We start from the raw sequence: 11,603 nt of genomic DNA on the forward strand, positions 1-11,603 counted from the left end.
TTACGCAGCATATCATGTTTCACAGCCTCCTTTTTCATTATGCAGGACAGTCAGCAATACGCTCGCGAAAGCTCATGCATGAAGTCTGTGACAGAAGCCGCGCTTCTCATCACCGTGACGGGATGCATTATCTTCTCTGGTTGTCAGGACACTCCTAGGGTAGCATGCAGCGGGAAGCAGGTACTGAGATTTGCTTATTGTTTCTGCTGTAACACCGAATATTATTTGTTAATGGACGCTACACTCCTTCATATTTATAGCTCTCTGTACATATTTAGACCCTTTTAAACATTCATATGTCAGTCAAAAAGAGTGTGCTAGATAAATTCTGGTAATAAAAGTTTATAAGAGAAGATGTTACTATCTACCCCACCTACAGTTTGTAAAACGGAATACATTTTTATTAAAGGAACTCCAATGCGGTTCGTAGTTACAAATAGTCAAAAGGCGCCATGCTATGCTGCATGCTTTCTACTAATACTGCTCTCAGCCAAAATCAGTCAAGATCTGAAAAAAACAATCGTTCTTCGGTACTGAAATCACATGGATATTGCGAGTAGTTGTGCAAAGTACCGGCTAGTGTTAATTTAGTCCCGCCTACGGGATTAGTTGGTCGCAATTAATTACTCTTTTTTAGATATGGTTTAATTAAACAGTCAAATGTGAACTGCACAGTTGTCCAATGCCATGAGAATGGTCCCACCCATATGCTTTCTAAGTGGCAGTATTAGCGTAGCCCTTTTTATTCGGCCTGAATGAATGCCTGTCGAATAAAAAGAAATACCTCGCGTCAGCGTGCTTGGTGTATCCGAATGCGGCGCCATTACAACGCTCTCACCGGCTCCGTAGTAAAGAAGCCGGTGATCGTCCTACCGCGCAGCCCGCGATATAGGTTCGGGTTGCTGCTAAGGGCACAGAGAGCAAGCTGCCACGTGATATTTTTTTAATTCTCCTGGCTTTCGTCGTTGCCGATTACAAAAAAGTCTACGCTAAGGCTACCTCGTGGGATGCACCAACATTGGACCATTTTTATGGGGCTCGACAAGTTTACACTTCACAATTTAGCTTTTGAAGCACCATTTTAAATCTTAAATTATCCATGTGTAGTCGATATTAATCTAGGCGGATCGAAAAAATATCATCTGGTACATAACAACACTCAAAAATATTCACTTGATTTTTGATTTCCAAGAACGACTTTGATTTTTTTTTCAGCGTGACCAATTCAGCTCGCGCAACATGCATAAGGGTGCGCTATATGTTCTGAAGATTAAAATTCTGTAGCTTCCTTTCCACATTTCTTCGCTATATTTCAACGCTTACGGACAGAAAGCGGCACTTCAAAAATCTTCTCAGAGTGGGAAAGATAATAATTGTTCTTGATATCTGTATAGTTTTTTTTGTATTATTGTTCACAGGTTCAGAGCACGATGGAAGAACTTCAGTGCTCGGTGCTGACTAGGCTCTTATACACACTTGTTTGGAGGTACGAATTTAACTGCTTTATTTCTCTGCTCGTTTACTTTTGGAGCGTTTGGTGTAGGCGCTACATGCGAAATTTTTTCCTCCTACTGCTGTATATGTTGTTATTTAACCACAGAGCTGCCGCGGTGAGTCAGTGGTTATGGTGCTCAGCTGCTGACCCGAAAGACGCGGGTGCAAACCCGGCAGCGGCGGTCGCATTTCGTTGGAGGCGAAATGTTTGAGGCCCGTGCACTGTGCGATATTCCGCGTCAAAGAACCCCCAGTGGCCGAAATTATCTCGACCCCCGCCCTACGGAGTTCCTCATAGCCTGAGTCGCTTTGGAGCGTTCAACCCCATTATCCAGTCCTATTTTAGCTACAGGAATTTCCAACACAGCAGCTGTGAATGGGTGCTGCATTTGCTAGGAAATAAAAATTTAGAGCTGAAAATATGTCAGATCCTCATTTCTTACCTCATATGGTTGAGGAGGAAAACCTTGAATAAAATATTACTAGGTGAACTAGGCAACGGCTTAGGCTTTAGCATTAGCCAGAATATTTTTCTTCTTTCTAATGCTCTCCCATTTGTGTTCTTCTATTATCTCACGCTCCTCCTCTTCTTTCTTCTTTTTTTCTCTCCTATTTTTTCTTCTCTTTTTCTCTACCTTACCATAGCTTGGTTCTTGGCTTCGTTTGCATGGAGCGATCTGTTTGGGCGTCAACCCAAGGGAAGGCAAGCTAAGCATGAACGCAAGGCAGTCGCCAATCTCACGCGGAGGCGGTGGCTGCTGCTGAGCACTGACGCTTCCTACGCTCTCACTGCTGCACGGCCCTCCTAAAGCAAGAAGCTGGCCTCAGATTTGAGTTAACTGTCGCTGCTTTTTAGGATGAAGCCGTAATTGTGTGTGTGTGTGGGGGTGGGGGGGTGGGGGGGGGTGTAAAAAACGTTTTAGGGCAAGTTGGTAACATTCTTGATTCATACTGGCAGTGAAGAAGCACAAACACACAGAGAAGGAACACGCAAAAAACACCGACGTTTTCCTTCTGTGTGTGATTGTGCTTTTTCGTTGCCGGTATGAATCAAGTGTGTGTGTGTGTGGGGGGGGGGGGGGGGGTTGAGGTATTTGTGTGGGGGGTTGTGTATGTTCGTGTGTATAATTTACGTTTTTTAACCATAATTTTGAATTGAACAACAGAATATTCAGTGTACAAGAGCTATTTACAAAGCCTTTAGCAAGCTGTATAAAAATTATCCAAAAACCAAGCAGTTCAAGGCCAAAAATGTCTGGAAGGGAGGCAACAATCAGCATGCGCATGCCACCAAGACGAAGTGCCACTTTGGTTTGAAGTCCATCTGTTCATATAAGTACTAAAGGTGAAAAACCATCTGAATGTAATGTGTTTCTGCAGATACAACAGATTTACAATGCCGGTGGATCATGCGTATTTTTCGTAGGGTGTGAAGTCCCCTAAAACAGAAACTTTCAAGGTTTAGTTCACTTCTAGCAAAGCAGAAGTTAAATGAGGTGAATAAGAATTCCATGAGAAGTCAGTCGATAGCCGCGGTCTCTAGCGTCACGTTTTAAATTAGCAGCCTGTACACTCTGTCAAAGTCGTCTTGAACATCTTTCTTTCCTTTCGGTCTGCGCCGCGCATGTAAACGAAGGCAGCAAAGAGAACAATTTGTTTTAAGAAACGAAAGACATAGTAACTGTCTCAATCTCAGTGCATCCTAATACCGATGTACAACTAAAATACGGCGGATTATTCAGGCAAGCTCGGAACACGTAATGAACATTTATTACGCATTGTTTTCACGGCTTCCAATCTACACATTTAATTTCATTATTTTTACTCAGGCACGTATGGAATGCAACGCGCACGGGCAGAGTAGCACACGCCGACCTCTCTGCCCTTGACGAAGGCCTGCGGTGTCGTCCACAAGTCAATCTTCTCGACAGGTTCCAAAAAAGGTATGTACCACCAATGTCTTCATAGATTGAGCGCTCTCTATAGGTGTTTACGCGTCTGCTGTAGTTAGCGCTACATAATAACTACACCTAATATACACGAGCTACAGCTCAATACCTTATTATTCTGACAATAGAAAATGCCAAAAAAAGTTATTTTCTGACCCTAACACAAGTCTCAGTCACCGTATGCCACAGTTCAGCCTTCGTTCCATTAGCTCCAACATGTTTCGCAGCCTCATCCTCAGACAAATGACAAATTCTGCATCATAGGCTTGAAATTATTCTCACTTACCGCATTGCTGTTTTGTCGAACAATCTCATTCTGATTTCTCGTCATTGTTAAAGGAGGGCGGAGCTCAAGCCACCCACGCTCTGGGCACGACTAGTATACTAAGGAAAACTGCATTGCCCTAGGCAACTAGAACTTGGCAATAGGACTGAGCTTAGAATTTCTTGCGGCCTGTCCAACGTGTTCGGCCATGGAACCATTAACAAAAAAAACTGAGTGTGTGCAAGTCTCCATAGGAGAAAAGGCGTTGGATAATGGGTAATCACGGCTGTGAGCCAAATGTGCGAAAACGTGCAATATCATTGCTTTCTAAGGTGTGTACCATCGACAAGAAATTTATTTATTTGTATATTTCTTTATTTATTGATTTAATTATTTCCTATACCCTCAGGGCCAGAGGCATCATAGAGGGGTGCGGTTACAAAAAGTTGCAAAAACAACGTATAGTGCAACAAAGTAATTGTTAGTACAGAAATGATGGCTCGCAGTTATACAATAGTATCTAATGCGTTCTTGAGTTGCTGGTTAATAAAATATAGTACTGTGCAGCAATACAGTATATGAATTGGTAGTACAAAAAAATAAATAGATGCTCCTACTTAGTGTTATTTGATGCTGTCTCGAAGTTTTGGTTAGCAAGAGTTGTAGCGGTTGATGCGGGAAGGTGATTCCCCTCAAAAACTGAGAGTGAGAGGAATGACTTAAACATGGCATTGGTTTTGCATCATGGAATTGCGAATTTTTTATCCTAATCTAGGCTTGATGAAATGTATTGGTTCATGGTTCGTGGACGTTTAATGTCCCAAAGCGACTAGGGCTATGAGGGACGCTGTAGTGAAGGGCTCCAGAAATTTCGACCACCTTGTGTTCTTTAACATGCACTGACATCGCACAGTACACGGCTGTTGGAGAATTTCGCATCCATCGAAATTCAACCGCCGCGGCCGGGTTAGAACCTGCGGCTTACGCGACAGCAGCCGAGCGCCATAACCACTGAGCCACCGCGGCGACAGATGAAATGTACTTGGGAAGGCAGATCCGTTCGTCGTGAAGGGAAAGATGAAATATCTTGTGAAAAAGTGAAAGTCTAAGGGTGTTACGGTGAGATGCTAAAGATGGCAAGCTAGGACTTAACTTCATCGCAAAACTTCTGGCTGTTCTGTTATAATTACAAAAAATAAAAAAGCGGAATTGTGTTTTACCATTTCTAACGAGTAAATTAGGCTTCGTTGAAACACATCCCAAACGGCTGCAGCATACTCGAGCTTTGAGCGGGCCAGTAACTTATATAAGAGCAGGTTTAAGGATGAAGGTGTGTTACAGAAATTGCATTTTAGGTGTCTCAGCCTCCAATTAGCATTAATAATCACGTACCAAGTTTCTATGAATCAAGTGAGATCGATAGTAATATAGATACCAACATATCTTTAAGACGAAACAGGATCTACAGGGACATTATTAACGTAGAAGAGAGGTAGATGGATACAAGGTCTTGACACACGCAGAAATTTACATTCGTTTAATGTTTAATTCTATTGACCACGATTGGCAGCAAATAAAGGGACGCCGTAAAGGGCTCCGAAAATTCCATTAAATTTCACAGGTTTGTTGCCTTCCTTCCGCGCACCAGAGGTTCCCCGCCAGAGACGGTTTGTTCAACTGGAAGACTGAAGCTTTTCTTCGCACCAGAGGCGCCCCGTCGGAGACGGTCTTACGATAAGTTAGGGTGCAGGGATAAAGGGAGTACTTGCAGTTTTACATACAGATATTTACATCACATACAAGTTTAAGAGCACAAGAGACATGTTAAGCAGCAATAAGAGAAAACAACAAAAGGCTGAACTGGCTAACACTTCCGTAAGGTAAACCACCCTCTCGATCTCAAAGTAAAAGCAAAAACAAACACAAACGCGCAGTCGTGCCAGCACGTGCGAGGCAGAACATTCTCTCCTTCGCAAGATACAAGTAAGCACAAACACAATAACACACTCGTGCGAGCACGTGCCATCAGTTTCCCCAATGACCCCCCGACCTTGGCGTCGTCTCGGAATTGGGGATTATGGGGCTTAAACGGGCAGTTACCGCTGTAACTGCCACTGCGAGCTCGGACCTGCATTCCCTGGAGACTTCGCCTTCCCCAGGCTTACTAGCTGGCGCCTCACCGGCACCCGGTTAGCTGCGTCATTCAACGCAGGCCTTCGCTGCCCACGGCCAGCCGCGCTGTCGCCAGCTATTCGTCATTTTATTGCCCCCCTCGTCAACGGCGCCCTGTCAACGTTCCCTTCGACAGTGAGTAATCTTCAGGAGGTCCGCCGAGCTTTCAAACCAGACGTTCGTCGCGAGCTTGTGCCTCTTCTGGTGTCCGTTAACAAGGGGTTGAAGATGAGGGGGGGGGGGGGGGGGGGGGAGTGTCGTCGTGTGGCGGCTATTCAGCCCCATAGCTCCCACCGCTCTTTTGCCTAGCCGGCGCGAATCGGCCCCAAAGGGCGATGGACACCCGACCGGCCCGGCGCCTTCGCGTGCGCGTCCCACGAAATGGGATTTTTCGCTTCGAGCGCACCCCAACGCCCCCCTCACGCCGGGGAGGTCTATTGAAGACTGCCGCGGCGGGGAGCTGAGAAAGGACTAGCGGTCCTAATGACCCCGCGCGTACCAGCGATACCTTACAATTCCAATCACGTGCGGCTCATTAACGTGCACTATTAACGCATAGTACGGAGGCCTCTAGAATTCGGCCTCCAATTCAGCCCCGCGACCAAGAACGAATCCGCTACTTTTCGGTCGAAAGCTGAGCGCCTTAACATAGTTTGGCATAGTGTGGCATAGTTTGTTGGTTGGTTTATTGGGGTTTAACGTCCCAAAGCGACTTAGGCATAGTTTATCAAACGCTTTCGAAAAAATCTTTAAAATATATACAGTCGACAAGGGAAAAGCGCTCAAGGATGACGTTTGGCTCATGCGTAAATGATCCTCGTTGTTTTTCACATGCCTTATGGAAGCCATGTTGCACTGGTGAAAAACTATGATTTAGCTTCGAGAAAGATAGCAAGAGTCCATGCAAGTCCATGTTCTAGAATTTCACGTAAAATACAAGTGAGAGAATTAGGACTGCAGTTATATGTAGAATGCCTGTCACCAGATTCATAGAACAGGATGACCTTCCCGACCTTCCATTCGGCAGGCAAAAAACCTTTTTCGAGCAATCATTGTTTGAAAACTAGAAGAAAAAAAGCCCGTGTTTTTCAGAAAATTCGCATCGATTAAGTCATGCCCACTAGCGGAAGATAAAACCACTGTCTTAAAGAATATCTAAAAATGGCTACGCTCATTTTGGAGAAGTTCATGCGTAGAATTAAGATTTCGGGCATCTTTTAAAACATGCAAAATGAACCACGAAATGGATTCCGAGTGGTTAATTTGAGATATTCTAACAATAATAAAATTATCAGCGTACCTTAAGATTTGCTCAGCCGGTGCGTTTGTTGTTTGATATCAAATGCAGACGGCTAGTTGTGCCAAAAATATTTACAGAGAACAGGCAGACAGCTTCAATTGGCGGAAATGCCCTTTTTCTTTAAATTTACCTTTCATTATTTTGAGCGTTGTAGAACAGAAACTGTAATGCAAAAGTCCTCAAAATGCACCTACCTTTATCCCACCCACGGAATGAAAGGTGACAGTTCCCGGCCGTTCTATCATACTCCTCGAGGATAAATAAAGTTCCTCTAGCGGCACTAAGAACGCAAATGTTGAACTTACGAGTTACCCCACCTTCCAGATCTTGTTACATTTTTATTTAAAACGTCTTTGGTGGAACGTACTTTTGCCGACTTTTGTTCACTTACTTTCTAATTAATTCCCGCAGTTCTCTTCTGGCTAGTTGTCCGTCAGAGGCAAAAGTTTATCAAAGCGCAGCATGGCAAGAAGGGTTGCAGGCCGCTTTAGACCATTGCAATGCTGGTCTGGTCTCCAAAAGTTCAGAAAACTGCGACAGTTTCCACAATATGCCTGTATATTTCGTGACAAACGACCTAGTCTTAGTAGGACTACGGCTGATTCGAGCCGCAAAGACGTCGATAAGGAGGCCCCACTGGAGGTCGGAAATCGCTTCACAAAGCAGTACTTTGCAATGCCGAGAAGAGTAGCCTCGTGATTCCAAGCAAAAATTTTTCCTTGCGACGCTGCCCGGCCGCAGTTGATGCTGGGCATCGTGACCCATTTTAATACTGCGAAGCACAAACCGCCGCCGTGGTCTCTCCGTCGCATGTTGCAGGTTGTAGTGAGTGCGTATTTAGCTGAATTACGTAGGTACGTGTTTTAGCATTCGTCGATGCTTGCAACGTCTTACCACTGAGTTGAAGTGGTCCGGGTGCAGGAGGATCTTTTATCTTAGCCTTAGTTTGTCCTTGCTCGCATTCATCATGGCACGGTGATGGAGGAGGCGTGTTTAGCCTTGGGAGAGAGGAAGGAAAGCGGATGGGGAAAAAGAGGCTGAAAGAAGGGATAATGAGGAAGAGGGCTGCTGGCAAGTGCAGAGAGCCGGAAGCGGACGACAGGTGACTGGAGAGAAATCATGGTCACCATTCAGTTGGGGGGGTCGGGAGAGTACCGAAGGTTATCGCGGAGCAAACTGTGATTGCTCGATTAGATCAGGCGAGTGGAAAGAGGATGTGGCGTTTCATAGGGTTATTGATTCACTGGACCACACCACCCGCCACGGGCGCAGTGGAACACTAATGCCAACGTACACTCTGCCGTATGAATCACATTGACCATCTGTGCATTTCTCGAATGCGTCCGCCTTCTTTTGAGTTGCATACAACTTAACTGATTTTTTTTATCTTGCAGGTACACGGGTAAAATTAACGCATGTCGTTTCACCATCTGCTTAGCAAAGGTACTGCGCCAAGACGTCCTCTCTTGCATCGCTGTGAACTGCGCTTATCAAGCAAACCTCATCGCACGAATACCGCTCATTAAGTAAGCCGTGCTTCTTGGCCCACTGGTCTGCTGTATAAATAGCACCCATGCGAGGAAAAGATTTTGTTCTGTTTTTGCGCAGCCAATTTATTGTAGTGATCTTGATCCAGTCTTACGCGCACTCAAGGCAGAGCCCGTTTCTGTAACCGTGCCTACAGGAGGAGGGAACTGAGACTGTGCAAGTAAACTTCTTTTTCGGCATAATAAGTCATCAATCACTCAACTTTCAACTCTGTGCCTCGCTGGTTCTATGTGCTTTAACTTTCAATTTGTTGCGCCGTTAGTTAACAGTCTATTCCAATTTTTGGCCTATGTGATTTAACTTTCAAATTTGTTGCGCCGTTACTTAACAGTCTATTCCAATTTTTGGGTGTTTTATTTACATCATGTATCAAACTCACAGAATTATCAAATCTAAGAAATATGCTATGCTCTTTTTTTCTCATCCATCCAGCATGCCAGGAAGCAAGAGAATATTTATCTGTCCAGTAATGATATGTACTCTGTTCTGAATGCTTGTGCATTTTTCTATCATTATCCATGTATGCTAGTTAAAACACTGCCATTTTAATTACCTTAAAATTATTGGTAATGGTTTGCAGAGACCGCAGGTGGTAACGCTATATCTGTGAACTGCAGAAAATGTCGTCTCTACTTATGCGAAGGGTGCGACATGGTACAACTTTTGTGGAGCGTGCCGAGCTTCGTTTTTAGCAGCCGATTTGTTTATTCTAGAACACATGCTCAATCTGTTTATAATGAGCCAGGTTGGCAACTAAACTTTCAAAATTACAAAACGACTTATGTTGTTTCCCGAATGGTTTCAACAATGGGTGGGATTCTACTAGTTTTTTTTGTTATTTGGCTTTTGTGGGCTTGTTTTGTCGTTAATCAGTGTTCAACTTAGTCCTGTAGATTGGTAAAGCAGAAGGTGGGCTGCTTGGCGGATATTCGTGCTGAGAAACAGCCTAAAATGCATAACGGGCCATGCTCTGCTCCTGGGTAGTAACATTCTATACTTATCCTCTTTTTTTTTTGCATGTATTGCGTCTTGTCTTCACGCGGCCGTGATGTGTTGTGCGCAGTTTTCGGTTGTTCCCTGCACTTATCCCCTTGCCTTTTCAATAATGCTTCAGTTGAGACTCAGTGCTTGTGGTGTCTTCTTTCTCTTGAGTGTTCCGTTTAGATCGAGCTGTTTTTTCACCATGAAAGTCCTGTAAAGCACGTGAGGTCCTACGTTGTCAGGTATATCTGCCGTGAAAAGCCCAACTAGACGAGAGGCTATAGTCATTATTGATAACAAAATTGACAATCATATCCAAAATATCAAAAAGAAAGCAAATACCGCCGGAAGTCATCACCTGTGCTTCACCTGTGTCATACAAGAGCGGATTGATCTGTATCGTAGTCGCGAAAGCGTAGTACACTCTCTGCTGGTGCGGGATACGTTCGCTACTGCTATGCGGCTGAAGCAGCGTCCACAACACAACGCACCTCCTCGACCTTGGCGGCGTCCATGTGCCTGCTCTCAAAACTTGTGATGCGCCGAGTAGCCCCCCGCCGTTTTAGCATTCCGGCGGCCACTCCGGATCGCCACGTCATCACAGACATTGATGCTCCGCTGAGGTGGATACAAAGTCAGAAAGGCTCGCACTTGCACGCGCCTAGCTCTCTCCCCAGGCGCGCATTCTACCGCGACTTCGTCTTCCCCGGGAACGTCATACTGTAACATGGCTTAGCAGCTCACGCTGTAAAAACTCGTTGTTCACCTTTTTGGTTCAAGGTTTTGCTCACTTGGGATAGTTTTTCGAAATCTATGCACGTTTTGGTAGACACGAATACTGCTCACGGTGCATAGAAAGGAAACTGGTATATTCTAGTTTTCATCAAAGAGATTCCTGATACCTGTAACAGCAGAGCAAAAGGACGCACTCCTATTTCGAAGAGGAGCTCAACTGTTTATTCAGCTTGTCTACTTAATAATCCAAAATATCCAGTCCTTACGTTGATACTTCTACATGCTGTTCTGCACAGCGCAGCATTATTACAGGATGTGAAAAGATGTGAAAGACGTGAATATAAAATACACAGGAACAGTATAGTTCTGTGTGCTCTTTAGTCAAAAGGGCGCAAGTACAAACTGGCTATTGCGTTCGTTTTAATGGTCTAGCGTGAAGAAGCTGCTTTTTAAATAATCTTTTTGTTTGCCACCTTATGGTTTTTACTGGATCCAAATATAGCAAAAATAATGCCAACTAACATTGAAGCGGGCCATTGTCAGAAGAAACAAGATAGACGGCCTCTTGAATTCAGCGAAAATGTTGTCTAAAGCCTTCGACTCGAAGCACTTTCCTATACATTGGGCAAAACGCATTAATGTAGATAAAAGACTGCGTGAAATCAACACGCAGTTGAAAAAACAGTGGAGGACGCCGTAAAGAGAATAGTTCTTTATACAAAAGGAAACACTTTTTTACCGGGACTGCAATTCGAGCGCGTCCCGAAACAAAGACAGACCAAAAAGTAACTGAGGTCTTTTATATATCTAAGTATAATAAGAAATTTGACACGAGACAATGAGTATTACTTGTGAGGAAAGAATTTTCATTTTGAACAGCGACGCATGACCTAATGTTTCTAACTGGCTTGCTTTACTGCGGCATGTTTTAGCGTTTTCTTTTTTTAGACAGTTTGATGCAAGATTCGCCTCACTTGTTTTTTAAATGCTTTGCTTTGCTGGGGTGCATTTTCGTTCTAACGCCAGACCGGTTGGTTGAGGGAATTCTTTCGAACAGTTTTTTTATAACGGTTGTCACACCTTGGCACTCTTTTTCTTACAAAAGGATTTCAATTGGTTGCGCACAGTAAGCACTTGGGTCACTTTCACCTTATTGCGC

General features: G+C 44.3%; 1 protein-coding gene across 1 annotated transcript in view; it reads left to right on the top strand.

Moving 5' to 3' along the window:
- Positions 1-11,603, top strand: part of LOC149333344 (multidrug resistance-associated protein 1-like) — a 91,563-nt gene that overhangs the window by 21,393 nt on the left and 58,567 nt on the right. The window contains exons 5-8 of the mRNA XM_089558634.1: positions 46-180; positions 1,419-1,486; positions 3,324-3,437; positions 8,575-8,706. Coding sequence (XP_089414760.1) covers positions 46-180; positions 1,419-1,486; positions 3,324-3,437; positions 8,575-8,706 — 449 coding nt within the window. The remainder of the gene's footprint in view (positions 1-45; positions 181-1,418; positions 1,487-3,323; positions 3,438-8,574; positions 8,707-11,603) is intronic.

This window comes from Amblyomma mixtum, chromosome 8 (assembly GCF_055824585.1).
Source record: "Amblyomma mixtum isolate Tamu chromosome 8, ASM5582458v1, whole genome shotgun sequence".
In the NCBI taxonomy this organism is placed as follows: Eukaryota; Metazoa; Arthropoda; class Arachnida; order Ixodida; family Ixodidae; genus Amblyomma; species Amblyomma mixtum.